Source organism: Micropterus salmoides, unplaced genomic scaffold (assembly GCF_014851395.1).
Source record: "Micropterus salmoides isolate LMB-PRFRI ecotype aquatic unplaced genomic scaffold, ASM1485139v1 Ms_hic_scaffold_23, whole genome shotgun sequence".
NCBI classification, from domain to species: Eukaryota; Metazoa; Chordata; class Actinopteri; order Centrarchiformes; family Centrarchidae; genus Micropterus; species Micropterus salmoides.
This window is the reverse complement of record NW_024041484.1, coordinates 16,343,789-16,360,550: the sequence shown is the minus strand read 5'-3', so window position 1 is coordinate 16,360,550 and position 16,762 is coordinate 16,343,789. Positions and strand designations below refer to the sequence as shown.

General features: G+C 40.0%; 1 protein-coding gene across 8 annotated transcripts in view; it reads right to left on the bottom strand.

Moving 5' to 3' along the window:
• tspan11 (tetraspanin 11) overlaps positions 1–11,732 on the bottom strand; it is an 89,401-nt gene extending 77,669 nt beyond the window's left edge. For 5 of the 8 annotated variants that reach the window (XR_005447356.1, XM_038738297.1, XM_038738298.1 and 2 more), the window contains exons 1-7: positions 11,578–11,731; positions 11,291–11,382; positions 8,896–9,003; positions 6,965–7,156; positions 3,153–3,227; positions 1,490–1,594; positions 98–256 (exon numbers count right to left, since the gene is read on the bottom strand). Coding sequence is in view for 7 of the 8 variants with exons in the window: in XM_038738297.1 (XP_038594225.1) it covers positions 98–256; positions 1,490–1,594; positions 3,153–3,227; positions 6,965–7,156; positions 8,896–8,982 (618 nt within the window). In the remaining variant the exon portion in view is untranslated. Of the gene's footprint in view, positions 1–97; positions 257–1,489; positions 1,595–3,152; positions 3,228–6,964; positions 7,157–8,895; positions 9,025–11,290; positions 11,469–11,577 lie in introns of those variants that run through there. The other 3 variants (XM_038738294.1, XM_038738295.1, XM_038738293.1) reach the window with 3 other exon arrangements.
• Positions 11,733–16,762: the final 5,030 nt, after the last annotated feature.

Here is a 16,762-nt window from a genome sequence, read left to right as displayed (position 1 = left end):
CAAAAGTACTCATGATATTGTCTAATGTCGGCAAGCAATGTTCAGTGAACATTGTCATTTAGCATTTCTATTTCCTAGCGGCGTGTAGTGCACTGACCTCCACCTTGTAGATGTTGGAGGGGTGGTCTCTCTTGCCACAATAAAGGGTAACTGTCTTACAGCAGCTGTCGGGCACCAGCCTGCCTTCTGCCACCTTTGATGAAATGTATGCACTCACCATCCAATCATGGGAGTTGTTGCTGCCACAGCACTTGAACTGGAGAGGCAGAAAGAGGAAAGCAAAGGTTTGTTTCATGAGGTCACACGCTGTTAGAAAAGCACAAATCCCTCTTCTTTTCATAATAGCTAAGCTACTGCAACGTTTAACTCAGATTCATGTATTTGGCTCAAACAACTTCCTCAAATCAGTATTCTGTAAACTTTGACATTCTTGTAACTGAAGGGAGTGGCGTTCCTTCATCTCTGAGATAATTAATTTAGCTTTTTTGGAACAATGTGTTCAGCAAACCATAATGGATAACACAGAGGTATGACCAAATTCTTCAACTGAATTTCAGCATAATTTAAAGCTACTTCACATATGGTAGCTGCAGACTAAGTCATGGAATACGTCTTTATAACAAAGTGTGACTATACTTGACCATGATTACTGAAGGAAGGTGTAGCACAGAGGTCAGCAAATAAGTGTGGAATCGGGCCAAATATTTTTCAAGCCACTATATGGCGGGCCAGAACAAAGTCTAATTATTTCAAATCCTCGTATACTCATGTTTAGCTCACTAGGTACTGTGTGGGACTCCTGTTAGGAAGATTGGAAGATCAATTCCAATTAACTGCGTATATTTTTTCTCCCCTTATTACTTGATTATAAAGACACTTTTGCACACGCTCACAATAAGGCACTGCTACAGTGTGTGTGCGCCCGGCATTTGATCCGCAGGAAATTCAGGGTGCGAACTATGGAGTAGGCAGGGGGACCTTAGCTCCCCCTTATAAGACATCAGCTCCCCTAAAAGCATGATTTGTGATATTTTGGGTCTCTTAAATATTGACAGCATGCTTTATTGACAATAATCTTATCATGGATCAAGCGGAGCGTCAGACTTCATCCCGCCAGAGGAAACAATCACTGACCGACCGCAGCAGTCCAGTCGCTCTGCGATCTCCTGTCCCTGTTCCGCCCACTCCCTCTCCGGTGCCGACAGGCTGTGAACGGTCCGCAATCGTTGGCTGGATGAATATTACGCATTTTTATTTTGCAGCCACAATCACTTAAGAGGAAGTGATTGTGTGAGTAACTGTATCCGTCATGACCGATATCTATTTCAGCACCAGCCACTATCAATTTTTTTATTTTTTATTTTTCTGCTATCAAAGCAATCTGGCCGCAGGCCAGATATTATTGCTGGCAGGCCGGTTCTGGCCCACTGGTGTAGCATATAATCTTACATAAACCAAACACAGAGGTTTTTGTAAATGTAGTCCATACATCCTGTTGTAGTCTGTCCACAGCTAATGTGATGGCCTCCTTCCCTGGTTGAGCGTAGTTGTCTGTCATAGTCTGGTTGAGATGTTGCTTCAGCTCCTCACTCAGCTGGAAATAAGGAACACAGAAAGAGACAGCAGACACACACAGTGAAAAACAGTGTGCGTGTGACAAAGTAGGTGGGGTATTTATGGAAAATTTATTTTGTACCCACAAGCTGATTCATTTATTACACATGGAAGGACTACAAAGGTGAGAGTGTTGAAGTGATAAGCTTGACAAAAATGAAAGAGTGGGAGGATTAGGGCAAGACAGACCGGTGGAAACTCCCACGCATCTGTGAGTGATGTGATTGAAAAGACAGATGAACAACACACTGCAAAAAATAGACTTGAAATACAGCCTTTTATGTGTGCATTTGCAAGCACGTTCACACACACACACACACACACACACACACACGAGAGACAAGGAGGAAGAGAGAGAGCCCTTATCTTTAAAGTGATTCTATCCTGTGCTGAACCCTTTTCCGTTATAATAAATCTCAGAGCTTGGCCGCAGCCAGCGTGGTGCTCTTTGCAGTCCTAGTTGACTGACAGGCAGATTTTTGTGAGATAGCAAGATCATGAGAACTGTGTGTTCGATAAACTCCAGACACCGAACATAACACTAAGTTTGCCTACGGGAGAACCACCCATCACTCTTGGCTAAATTCAAGACTGGTGTCTTTTCCACTGTCTGTTGTACGGAGAGTGACCGTATGTGTGTGTGCGTGACACACTCTCTCTCCTTATGTGTCTATGTGCATCATCACTGCAATAACAATATTATAATAAATCAATATTGTACAGTGATATTTGATATTATTCTTAGCAGCAGTAGCACATGTTGTTGCTTAAAAATAAAATATATTGTATTCAAAGGTGTTTTTTACCCAGACATTTAAAAAACAGACCACATTTTAGAGCTGTAATCACAATACCGTGATACAGTGATATTTTTGTTTAAGATTATCATACTGTGAAAATCTCATACTGGCCCATGCCTAAAGCACAATGTGAAATCGTAGCTATCCATCAGCAGCAGCCTCAGTGTGCATTAGGAAAAGCCATCAAAATCAACATGAGTCAGAAATGCTTGAGCCTTAAGATGGCACAAAAGCAGAGCGAGCATCTAGTGGAGACTATACAAAGAAACAAACTGTCAACGGGGATTTTTCATAAATAAATAAGCATCTCTGATACATTCAAGGATAATTGGGTGAGGCAGGGTTGCCTCCAAATTATTTCCCTAGTTTCTGCTATCTTGACAATTAAGTATGTTTAAAAGTGTCTTCACTGGAGAGCTATAACTTGCCATTTTGCAGAAAGTGCTGTTTTAACGCACACTTAGATCAATGTAAATTAAATCGTTCTCTCAGAAAAACACCCTCACTGTCTTCATCCTATATTCTATCCTCTACATAAAACATGACAATATTTTACACAAGACACATCACAGTAGATTGGTCTGATCTTGGTCATCTGGCCTGAAACAGTAAGGTTTTTTACTCCTCCGCAAAACCGAATAACCGTGAAATGTGAGTGAGCAAAAAAAGCATTCAAGCGACCCCTGGGACGTACAGTTAAATGCAGTGATAATCCTTCACTTAGTTATTTACACTTACCCTCTGGTAATAGACATAAGCCAGCACTCCAGCCACCAGTTCAATCAAGAAGATCACCAGCAGGCAGAAGAAATACTGTGGATGATAAAGACAGCAAGCCAGTTAGAGTAGTATGCTGAGGTAACTCATTTGAGAAAATTGCTCACACTGGTGGCGGCTCAATAAAAACTTCGATCAACTGCCATTGTGCTGCATCTGTCACTTCTAACAGATGGCACTGACGCACAATAGAAGACAACTGCAAAACAATCTGACAGGCTGCAGAATCAGATTTCTCTCGAGCATCTTTTAAAGAGCTCTACATACTGCTGGAAACCAGCTCCATTATGGATCAAAATTAACTTAATTATAACAACATTCATGTATTCGTCAGGAAAACCAGTAATATAATGAATCAGACATCAGAATAGTCTAACTGAAAATCAATATCTCAGCAGCTAAAACTGAAAAGAAAGAAAACACTGATTGCTCTAATTCTAAGCATCAACATTAATGATAAGCACTATACGTACTGAAATGTAGTTATGTAAACTGTGCAGCAAACAGACCCACCGCCCACACATTCAGAGCGCTCAGACAGAGAGTTGCAGATTGAGCAAGATCAAAACTCCAGCTTTCTCCAGCTAAAAGAAACACAAGCCCTTTTGACTGGTCATGAAATGGTTCATATACCACACACAAACATGGGCCATGCCACGTGATGCAGACACACACACACACACACACACACACACAAAACTAATTAGGCCCACCTGTCAAAAAGTGGGACACAACAGTTCAGACAACCAATGCTGCGTGACACAGGGAACAAAGTGAAGGCAAACTACTGGTAAAAAAACAGTCAGTGATCTCAGTGAATTAATATTTGACAAACGTTCTCTTCTATTTTACAGTTATCACAGTAATTAAGTCATGCAGAAACACAGCCTGCTCTCTATCGCTTCGTCAGAAGATTTCAAAAGAATTGGTTTCTGTTGGCCTGCTGCGCACTCAGAATGCTACCTTCACCACTTCTTTACACACATACACACACACACGCTGAACTAATCTATAAATATCACATACATTTGATATTCAACTAAAATGCACCACAGACTAAATCCTCTACATATCTACCTCTTCACTCCTGCAAGCCTGTTTTTCTTTTCTATTGCTCCATCTATCAACCGTAGATAGATAGACCTATAAATAGTCCTGCGGCAGTGAATGTTCACCTCCCGCCTCCTTCTCTCCCACCGGGCCCTGTCTCTGTAAAATAATGAGGACTGTAAGGGTCCTGTCGAGGCCATTTGTCAGCATCCAGTGATGGAGTTCAGACCAGGAAGAGGATGGATGAGTTCCATGTTACGTTGTTGCGTAGCTGTTATGCAGTTCTGCAGAGAAAGCAAACCTTTGCTTATGTGGGTGAGCATCTAGTTTCTCTGAGCGGACATAAAATCTAGGACCACTAACAAGTAGCCTGGACCATCAGCATTGTTGCCCTCGTGATCACTGAAGTTGCACTTTTGAGAGAACATGGCTGCAGCATTTTCAACATTTGCTATTTAACATAACCTTTCTATATCGAGTGTTTGAAAAATGTTTCCCTCCAATGTGATGAAGTCCAAGTGTGCCTTGAATTAAGCTTTTATGAGCGGTCCGACTCTGAAGACCCCTTCAGTCCATGAGTGGTAGTTTGTTTTACAGTATCTTAGCCATTTTGTATCCAGTGCATTCACACTGCAAAAGTGACAACATTCTGTAGACTACAAGCTTTCCCGAAGCATAACAAATCTGCTTGATTTCTGAATGATAAGGTAGTACGTTAATTTCTTATATACTAAATAAAGGAAAATTTTACTACAAACAACTGTACATAGTGCGCTATACAGCATTAGTAAGCAGTATGGAATTGAGACAGAGAAAATGAATGGAATTTTTTTAATTTTGCCAACTGCAAAAGCAATATGGCAATGAAACTAAAGCTGAGCACACACTGAATGGATTTAGCCTGATTTTAACCCCAAATTGGTCACCTGCAACTCATTTTAGAGTTGGACAAAATTTTTATCAGATCCCTTCACTACACCTGATCAATCACCGATCTAGATCTCGTAAGATCGGATTCCGGCATGCCAGAAATTCTGGTAAACTCTAATCTGCACTGTCAATGGACAAAATAGATAAATCGCACCATGTCTGCCCAGCTTAACAGATGATGAAATTGTTTGTTTCACCAGTAGAGGTAAATGTGATAACGCACATCTTCTGTGATATGATATTCAGTCGTCAGTAGGCTTGGGCGGTATTTAATTTTTCATATCTTCCTGACATTTCACCAGGGTATATACACAGTATATTAAGGTATTTGTGTAAAAAAGCAGGGGGTGGGGGAGTGACACACATGCTAACTGTCTGGATAGAAACAGTAGTGAGAGCTGAAGGGCTTATACACGCTGTACAGTGCCAGAAACAGAGATGAATATAATACATAGAAATATGGGAAATCAGGAGAATTGTAAAACCGGGAGAGGGCAATGAAAAACAGGAGTCTTCCGTCTTGCTGGGTACAGATAGGGAATAAGCGCCTTCTTCCATAGATTCGTCCGTGTTAGCTGGTGCACCTTTATCATCTGGACTAACCACAGAAGCAGGGGCTTTTTTCTTGTTTACTAGTCCTGTAACGTTACCCTACCACCACTCACAATCGCTGGCGATTCGCTCCTTTTTGTGTACGTAGTGAGTGTGTGGCTGAGAACAGGGCTGTCGCAATAACCGCAAAATTGAAATACCTAGTGGTCAAGCCTACCGCGGAGGATGGCAAGCGCCGTAACAACCACAATGTTCATACTTTACACTTCAAATTAATACATTAGTGCTTAAAAAGTTCCACAAACAAGCTCTGTAACGGTTCAAGGACAGATTGCCATGGGCTGTACGTAACCCATCTTCAAACTTTGAAGCTGTAAGTGTTGCCGTGTCTTGTGTTGTTTAACTGTTCATTTTAAAGGTTAGCTAATTTGAAGCTCACAATCTAACGAGGGTAGTGTGTTGTAAGCCTGCCCTTTGTTTTTCATGTTGCTTTCTGTGGAAATTTAGTTATAACGTTACTACAGCGCAGTGGTTAGTTGTGGACAGCCATTCTGCTCTACACAGGCGCGCGCATAAGTTTAGCAGTAAAGGTGCAGAGTAGGTTACAGTTCGTCAGCGAATAAAGGCTGCAGCTGAAGCTCCCGTGTGTGAAGTGAAGAGGAGCTGTTGCATTGTAGATGATGTCAGGCAGTTTCATGTAGTTTCACCCGCCACAATACATTAGCTCAATACAGCATCTTTGTATCAGAAAGAGAAGCAACTGTATTTTTGACGGTATTGAAAATCATACCAAGGGTATTTCTAAATATCCTGCTATACTGTAATACCGCGATACCACCCAAACCTACTCCACAGCATAGATTGCTCTTGACCAGCGGACATTTAAGTTGGTTTAGTTTCACTCGCATACAATGAATAGCCTCCCAGTAAAACTGCAGTCCTGCTGGCAACTTTTCATTTACAGCACAGCTACTTACTCAAGGGTATTTTAGTGGTTTTCGGTCCGGAGAAAAGCACCATTCTTTGTATTTGTAATGACCGCACTGAAATTGTTACCTGTAAAAGCAAATATGTGTTCAAACAATATTTTTGTAAAAGCATCCAATAATTCGAAGATTTTAAATAAGCACTCCAGCAAATCTGTTAAAATTCACATTGCTTCATCACATACATAAACTCTACCGTCTACCACACACCTTTATATGAAAACACAAAGGCAGGAACCCCCTCCCCCGTCTCACCATGGATAGACAGCTTCTCTGCTCCCGGATGACAGCACAACAGCCCAAGAAGCCCGTAACCACCACCAGGCTGCCGGCCAGGATGAGGATATATGCTGATACAGCAAAAGTGCTGGAGGCCAGCAGGCTCAAGTAGTCACTCTTCTCCACCAGTGTCCAGACTCCTACACCCAAAACAGCTGCTCCACCCACCTGGATGAGAGAGGGAGAGGGAGAAAAGAGGTGGTGGTGTAAAAAGATATTAGAGTATAAAAGTAAAGAAAGAGATACGATAAAACTGATAAGGGTGCAGCAAAAGGTTCCAGAGAAGAAAAACAGATAAAAAGGCATAATAAAAGCACGGTATGAGTCAAAAATGGAGAAAGAGGAGATCCGGATGACTTGAACAGAGAAATTAAATACTGTGGAAACATAGAGTGTGTCATATCAATTCAATCTTAAACAAAGACAAATAAAAAAAAAACACAAACTATAGCACTTTAGAGAGCACGAAGTGAGAAATAGGAAGCGAGTTCAATGCTGTTAGAGGATTTAAAAAAAAAAAAAAAAAAGGTACACCAGTCAGAGGGAAAGGAACATAAAATAGGGTAAGGAAAAAAAGAGAGGAAATAGAAAGAATAACGAAAGAAAGAAGTGGCAAAGGCATAAAGAGCTATAGGAGGAGCAGGACTTCAGAGGTCAAGTCATGGTATAATGAGCACTTCCTCACAAACAATCCTGGATAACAGACCAAGGGGCGGTGCCCAGATCTGTTCCTCTCATCAGTTTCAGGCGCACGGATAGGAAATGCCACAGAGAGTCTCTCACCTTCATCCTCCCATTCCATTTCCGTCAAAAGCAAGATCCACAAACTCACAACAACGCATGCCCAGTCAAGTAGGCACTACTTGAATACATGCAGGGCCCAGAGGGAGGTGGCCCTTGCCAAACTAGAGCACATTTAGGAACAAGTAAGATAACCTAAGGTCCGTTGAATTATAATAAATTCACATGTCTTTAAAAGGTAAGTAAACTGACATGGCTTGGGTTAGGTTTGGGGTTCAATAACAGTTTATCAAATCCCAATCCTGTATCTAAACCACTTATTGAATACAAATCCTCTGAAACTCCTTACAGAATATATTTAGAGGGGATGCATTATACCAATATGCTGCATCCATATCAAAGTAGATACACTTGATATTTAGCAAGACGATGACTAGCTAAGTTTTGTATTTTACTCTTGCTCAGGCTATGAAAAGCCAGCCATGTCCTGACAAATTATGTACTGGCCCCATGACTGATGCATGTTCTAATGGTGCAGTGGTGGACAAAAATAGAGAAGACTAACAAAGTGACAATGTGTTGCCTCAAAAGATGAGTTTTAAAGGTGGTGACAGGGTTACATTAACCCAAGCCTGAAGATAGAGCCTGATCCCTTTTTCTCTCTTTAACCTCTCCCACACACAGATCCGTCTCTGTCTCTCTGTCTACAGACAATATTCTCTTTGCATCAGATTTTGAAAATGTTCCAAAGTAACCCCAGACACTGTTCCCCATCATACACTGACAAGCCCTAAATAATCTATGACTCACTTTGGGCCGAGTCCATAGCTCAGCCATTTCAGAATCAGAACCCTCATTGATCCTCTTCCTGTTTCTACATGGCTCCGTCCTTTTAATGTCTCTCTGCCTGCAGTTTTAAAGGAACGTTGAAGCAGTTTTACTGTGTCTTATAGCACAATACAATGATTTCCCATTCATTAGCTCTAATTACTCTGTATTTAAAAACATGACTTATTGATATCTACAGTCATTGTGAGAACTGTCGATATGACTGCAATGCACAGGCTTCCCATTTGGAGCTTAATGCTGTTTCAGCACCACGTTCCGAGGACATGCAAGGAAAAGAAGGATTAAAAAGTGTAACCATTGTTAAGGGTCTCACTTACCCAGAAGAGAAAGTTGAAAACAAAGAGCAGGTACTTGAGACACACCGTCAGCCAGTCCTCCTGGGCATCTTTATAAACCGCCGACATCTTCCTTCCTCCAGTTCAACTCTGAAAGTGCAGATTGTTTTCCTTCAATGCAAGGAAATATAAAATTTGACAACAAAAATGTAATTACTCCATGCTTTCACACTAACAAAACTTTAACTGTCTTGATACTGCTCAGAAAAGATTTGTAGAAAAATACTGTCTCAGATGTGAGGGTTTGATGATACTTCTGACTGATGAACGATGAGCCTCACAGTTTACCGACTGACCACAATTTCCCCCTTCAAACCAAAATGTCAAGACACTAGCAAGACAAAACAATACACAAAAAAACAAATAAACGTGACAAATTAACCGTGAATCCCAAACAAATTAATAAACTGGCTGGTTACAAAATAGTCTAAAAATGTAAACAACACTGTCAAAAATTAAATTGCAAGTGTATATTGCTCATATGACCCCAAATGTAAATTCAGAATATAACTTAAGTACTTTCCTTCCGATAATACTCAAGTTGTGCTTCTGCAACCCAAATGCCATTGTCTTTATCTGACGGAAAGGAAAATGAAACATAATAAAAGGATAAAACAGCTAACACACAAACACCGACACTGGCTGACACTCATTGTCAGTATTTTTTTATGCTCTGCATAAAAATGTGTTTCACAGCAAGTGAGAGTAATCAAGAGTGATTCTGTTTGCCAAAGGGATACAGCTGCCTTTCAAATGACGCATCTAAAGCAACATCTCCGCAGTAATGTCAGGTAAACTTTCAGCATTTACAGTTTGCATGCTTTGTCGAAGTCATATATGCTACAAAATAAAAGTTACTCAGGCGTAGTTCTCACATTGGTACTCCTCCTAATTGCACACAACTCCCAGCTGATCACACAGTAGCATCAAGCAACAATCTGAAGGGGCCTCTGAGTATGACTGAAAACATTTCAATCATACTTACAAGCTAAACAAGCTCACATTTACACTCCAACTTCTACCACTATTTTCTCATTGAAACCCCTTGTGCTATACTTTTCTGTTTTATAAAGGTCTCCATCGGGGTACATTTGACTAGTTGCTAAGTGATGCAGTTTCCAAGTTCACACCATCACCTCCTTGTTCAATCCACATCTTTAAATTATTCATAGCACTGAATAGACCATAAACCTGAATCATTAATTGAGCACACAGTTTCTGTTCTGTAAATAAAAGGGCTATGGTGCGGGAAGCACTTAGACCCATAACATTGATCTACATAGTATCCTTCAGTGGAAAGACCTTAGTGAAGGTTTTGTGTTTGTTGACCAGGGAGTCATACACCAGTATGTCTAATAAGCGTTTGATTCTTTATGATACTTAAACAGGCCTAAACTTCAGAATAGTACATAAACAACCTACTTGTCTTGTTTAAAGGGTGGTTCATTTGGTTTTATTTGTCCAGGTTTTGAGATACTGATCTGCCTTCATACAGGTACACGACGGAAGTGAAAGGAGTTCCTTCAGGGTGTTCACAGCATTAAGATGTAATATTTTTTTACGTAAAGTTTCTGCCATTGCTCTGGATAATCCAGAGCCCAGTGTGAACCGTTTTCACATGGATGATTTCTTCAGGAAAAAGTAGGTCTAGTCACAATTATACTGTGCTTCTCAGTAAGTTCTGTGGTTTATTTAGAGAATTGGGGCACTGTTTCTGGAAAGACACTTTTTTTTCCAATGCTGTGAGCACCCCAAGAGAAATAATTGCCTCTTCACTCCTATTGCAATGGAGTGAAAGCAGAAACATCAAAGATGGACATCTCCAGACTTTTGGTACGAAAAAAACCCCTAAGCAATCTCCATGGCTAAATTGAGGTAAGTGAGAGGAAATGTTTGACTTGTAATTTGGGTGAACCTGCTCTCTAAACTTTTTATAAATTACTCCATACTTCTAGGATCACAAACCATGCAGATTAACAGCCAAATTGCTAGCATCTTGACTGCAGTGGACTAAAAACAAAAAAAAATGCATTAGAAAAATATTTCATTGACTTCACACCAATATAGCCTTCAAGGTGACTAGGCTTGGTTACAGTGTAGTTCCCGCCCTTTCCTCACCTGATTAAGTCACCTGTGACCCCACTTTGCGCGAAACAAAGGTCACCACAAAGGCTAAACGTTTTATCTCTCTGTTAGGAAGCAAACAGTTTAACTTATACTGGCAGAGAAATGGCATGCTATTTTACAATTTGCTGTTTAATTATCTAGGCTAGTCAGGCACCCATTGTCAATGTGGTTAGTGATTTCACCAACAGCACTTAAACTAGAAAATGATGCGTTGAATGGCATCGTCAGTTAACAAGTTAGTTAACGTTACCTCGATACGTAAATGGTTTCTTCTTCCAGGGATGATATGCCCTGCCACGGAGAGTCCGGACTTTGACCACTGCAGGTGTCCTTACAAGCAGCCTATAAATAAAGTGAACATAGGTCCATTACGATTGAAGACTTATTTTCCTTTTTCAGGATGAGGGTGTAGGCTGGAGCATCCGGGGGGGGGGCATCCCTCCACCTACGTCGTTGAAGCGCAGGAGAAAGTTTAACCGATTTATCATGCCGTTATATCGGCAAACGTCTACATCTCATAGCCGAGAAAATACTTACCTACACAACGCTTAGTGAGGATTAAATATGCTCGTTTTGTTGCTAGTCCAGTCAAATCAGAGTGCACGACACTGCAGCAGTGAGCGTTTCGTCCGGTCAAGCTTGTTGCTTTCAGGCTGTCCGACAGCGGATGCTACCTTTGTGTGCAGCTCGTTCTTTCAAAGTTCATAAGCATTATAGGACTTTCTCAACTTAAAACGTCTCTGCTTTTACACGCTCCGTTTTCTCAGAAATAATAGCCTAACAGAGAGGAACAAAGTCACTAAGATCAAGCAACATTTTTGTGCTTCAGATGTGACACTGGTAATATTTTTCTTTAAATGTATTAGTCAAGGACCATGTACACATAATACACTGCCTGCTTTCTATCTGCAGTTCCATACGCAGGTAGACACAAATACTACAAAATACAATGAATAAAGTGTATCTACTGTAATCTACTGTAATTTGAAATACAAATTGAAATTACAGTAGGTTAACTACAATATTCAAAGAGTTCCAGTTTATGCATACACCCCAAACCATGTGAAATATAAACACTTGTCCCACACATGCACAATAACATCATGTAAATAGACACAGAGCAAAACATTGAGGTATATTTTGTAGATATCTAAAAATATGAATGCAGATACTTTAAGTGTCAAATTAATGTCGAAAGGACTGTTTTTTTAACTAATGGGCCACTTTATTAAATACTGTAGGTAAGTTCATCAGGCTATGTAAAAGGCTAAAAACACAACACAATACTTTTTTTATGATTATGTCTATATTTCTGACTGTCCTTGAAGGCAGCTCAGTGTGAACTTGTGGAAAGGGTAACAATATGGAGTGACAGAGAAGGAAGTGGAGCTGCTACTCTTATCCACAGGACAGGCTGAATACCACCCTGCCATTAACAGCCTTGGTTACAATGTAAGCACATAACCCCTGAAGAATTTCACAATGACTTGTACATGAATAAACAAAGATAAAGAGAGGGGGGAAGCAAAGACTACAGTGAACAAACGTAGCCTCAAACTTAGTGTGTAGGCTTTTTGTGCAAGGCCAGTTTGTACATAAATGAATGTCTATGATTAAAAAAGAAGCCCTTGCTGTTGGCTTGGATACATCTCATGAATTCCAGTCAAGTTAGTACGGCTAACAATTAAATTTCAAATTGGTTTTCATTATGTAAAGAAGACTACGGAATGACTGAACAGGGTGCCTCTGTGACCCCAAAGGGAGAGATGGTAATTTGGTATTTCAAGCCGTAAGCAGATCAACATTGATTTGATTGTCTAGACTTGTTTACTTTTTTTATTCAGGAGTCATTTAATCACCAAGGAAATGTAACTATAGACAAAACCCACTTAAATTTATATGAGAAAAATATTTATGAAAGAAAAAGAAAGGCAATGAGAAATAAGGACACCAAACTAAATAGTAACTCATGAATGTATTTCTTGTGGTACCTGCGTATAACAATTTTCATTAGATAAAAGCAAATAATATCTTCTGAATAAAGTAACTGAAAGACTTGGTCGCTGTCACGTTGTCTCACAACTCTGTCTGACCAATGCGCTGTGATTTTTTTTATGCAATCATGATTCTTCATCCCAGCAAGACTTCCTCTCTGACCAAAACAGACCCTTCACTACGCATTCGCCTGCTTTTCCACCTCAGTAATTCAATAAGCTTGCAAGCTATTAGGAGTATATGATGGCTGCAGGGGGAGGAACTCTCCAGTGGTCACCTGGACTGGCGACAATCAGTCTACCAAAACAACATTATTTAGCAGAGGATGTCATCAGTCGGGTCAAGTTTTCCACAGGAAACATCATCCAACCAAAATCTGAAAAGCTACAGGATATCATCGTTTTCTGGGTAGGAATTTGGAGCGTCTGTTTTCCATTTCCTTATATTTGCACAGGTGACACATGGTGGTGCAAACAGAAATGTGGCTTCCCCCGAAAGCCAGCTCCTTTTGGCCTCTGCGTCCAGACCTCATTCTGCTGTAGTTAGTTTATCGCCTCTCACGCTTTGTAGCCTGCTAAACGCTCTAACACCTTCTCCCACAGGGGGGTAGGAGCAGGGCATGACTGAGCAGGCATGTCAAATACAAACTGGTTAAGGGAAAAGCAAACATGGTGTGCATTGGTGTGTGCATGTGTGACTGTATGAATAACAAAGAGGTGTGTGTGTGTGCGTGTGTGTGTGTGTGTGTGTGTGTGTGTGTGCGTGTGTGTGTGTGTGTGTGTGTGTGTGTGTGTGTGTGTGTGTGTGTGTGTGTGTGTGTGTGTGTGTGTGTGTGTGTATAAAATAGAGAAAGATCAGAAAGACTTTCAGATTTGCACACTTGCTACTGCAGTGTTATGCATCCATTCATTTAAATTTCACATTATATTTGCCAAGTTTTAACATCTGCCTTGCTTGGATGTGTGCCTGTCTCATTAAGTAAACAGCTGGGTGTCTGTCCCAAAGTGAAACTGTGCACAGAGAGGATGAAAATTGGTTAGAATGCATAAATAATGGATTAATAGAAAAAAAATTATGAAAAATTATCTTGCTTTATTTTATTGAAACTAAATTACACAGAGAATTTATATTGGTTTGAAGCATTTCATATGTTTTATTTGCATAGTTAAATCAGTAGTTTTGTATAGTTTCGTGTAGACCAAAGGCAAAGATTGAGATACTCAGCCCCAGCTTGTCATGCCTGACCTCTTGTGGTCAGATCCACCTGGAAGCCACACGACAGACTGGCCTCCTCAAAGAGAGCCCGATAGTTTATGAATTATGAGATGAAAAAGGTAGTGACAGCACAATTCAGGTAGATAATGTAGAATCTTTAAAAGAGATAACAGACTACAATTATGTTATCAATAAATGATACTCTTGTCTGCTGAATTAGGAAAAGCTGGGTTGAACTGATAATAATCTTAGAGGAGAACTTCTTGGACATGAACCAATAGCACGTTTTACAATTGAAGCACGAAATTGCCACTGTGAAAGCAGGTCGTCTGACCTCAAAGCACAACCCAACATTCAAAGAGCTAGAGGAACACTAGCAGTGAGGATTTCTGGGGAGAGTAAATTAAAGAGACAATGTCATCAGATGGGCAGAGAACTGAGGAAACTGAGATGGATTCTCAAGTTTTAAAGTGAGGAACTGAAAAGCAGACAGTTTCACAGAATGTCCATTAAAAAATATAATCAGTCCTAGAGTCTGATAATGGAAAAGGGAGAGTGGAACAGGTGTGTACTTGACACCAGCTGTGGTCGCAACATCTCATTCTTGATGTTTAGTCATGGTAGCAGCATGTCGGTCTGTTTATAAGTTGGTCTCCTAGTTGGTGAACGCACCACTTTGGTCCAGACAAAAAATATCTCAATAACTATGGATTGCCATGTCATTTTGCACATTTTCCTAAGAGAACGAATCCTACTGACTTAGTGATGTTCTAATTTTTCCTCTAGTGCCACCAATGAGGTTCACAATTGTGGTTTTGAATGAACAATCTCCACAACAGTTGAATTGCCTCAGGTGTAGTTTATGTTTAGTGCAAATTAGCAAATGTTTGCATGCTAACACGCCAAACTAAGATGATGTACAAGACAAACATTAGCTATACCTGCAAAACATCAACAACGGCTTTGTCATTGTGAACATGTTAGCATGTTTGCAGTCTAGCACCACTGTGCCAATTAGCCTCACAGAGCTGCTTGCATATCTCGTGCAGTGACATAAAATGAAATAGTTCCCAGTGGATACATTACATCTTTGCAGTTGCACAGTCAAATAGCCTATTTATATACTATACTATACTATATACTATTTTTGTAGTATATTTACACATTAGCTGTAAGATAACATAACATTTGGGGGTGATATTTGGCAACGATAAAACTGGTGAGTGTATCTTTAACTTTATGAAAACCATTGCTTGTTAATGGAGTCCAGAGTTATTTTTACCAGAAGTGTAGCCTATAATTACAGAGCAGGGGAGGAGCCCTATAACCACCGTGACCATGCTAGCAGAGACACAAAACTCAATGAGGAAACGTACAAGATTTCAGACGCGTGGTGTAGCATGTTTCAATCTTCAAGTGCAGCTTCTTTAAAACTTGCTACTTTACAGGTAAGACAGATTCTGTCTGAATTCAAATGTCTGGACTGTCGGACTTTGAGAGCGCATTCCTGGTAAGTTTGTCGTCCAAACCCACAATTCATCCAGTCCACAATGCTTCAAGCTGACTTTCTGCAGACCAGAGAGTCTGCTTGAGGTGCAGCCATAGGGTGCAGCCCCACCCCAGACTTAACTGATTTAATTACCCACAATCACAATTAATGGAAGAAGTAAGATACAATGATTCTTTACTTAAGTAAGACTACTAGTACCACACTTATTACATACACACAAATATTACAAGTAAAAGTCCTGCATTCAAAATCTTACTAAAGTAAATGTAATCAGAAAATTTTACTTAAAGTATCAAAAGTTAAAAGTAGGCTACTTAATATGCAGAAAGAAATGGTCCCTGTCTGTTTTATTAAATATGAGGTTTTTGGATTTACAGTATTTCTGCATTATGCATGTGTATGCTACGTTTTACTGCTGTAGTTGTTTATGGTATTGCTGCGTTGTTTTTTTTTCACTACTTTGTTGGGTAGTTAATCTACAGCAAATGTTGCTGTCCTGTGAGAACCACGTAGGCTACATCTAAAAGATAGAAAGGAAAGAAAAGGAAAAACAGCCCTTTTTCAGATTGCTGCCATGCATTTTACAGAAAATTGAAGGGTTTTGTATCAATAAAAGAAGAAGAATTTAGAATCACCAAAGTTGGAGATACATGGTTTTCACTAGACAGAAGGGGCATGATGAGATGTACTGAAGTAGAAGAATAAAGTTGCATAAAATGAAACGAACTTTGAATTTGTACTTAAGTACAGTAGGCCTACTTGAGTTAATGTACTTAGTTGCATTGAGCTGCTGTACGCTATTTTAATGAGCAAGCTCTTGTAAAATAGCTTTTTAATCTCAATCAGACTTTTCCTAGTTAAATAAATGTTATAAAAAAGGCACGCAAGACAGTTCACTTAATTTATACGCTGTTTGTCTTTGTTAATGGGAGGCGGCTTTCATCGTTCACTTGAAAGAGACGGCTCATAGAGTCACTGTTGTCCATCAGTGTCTATTCAAGG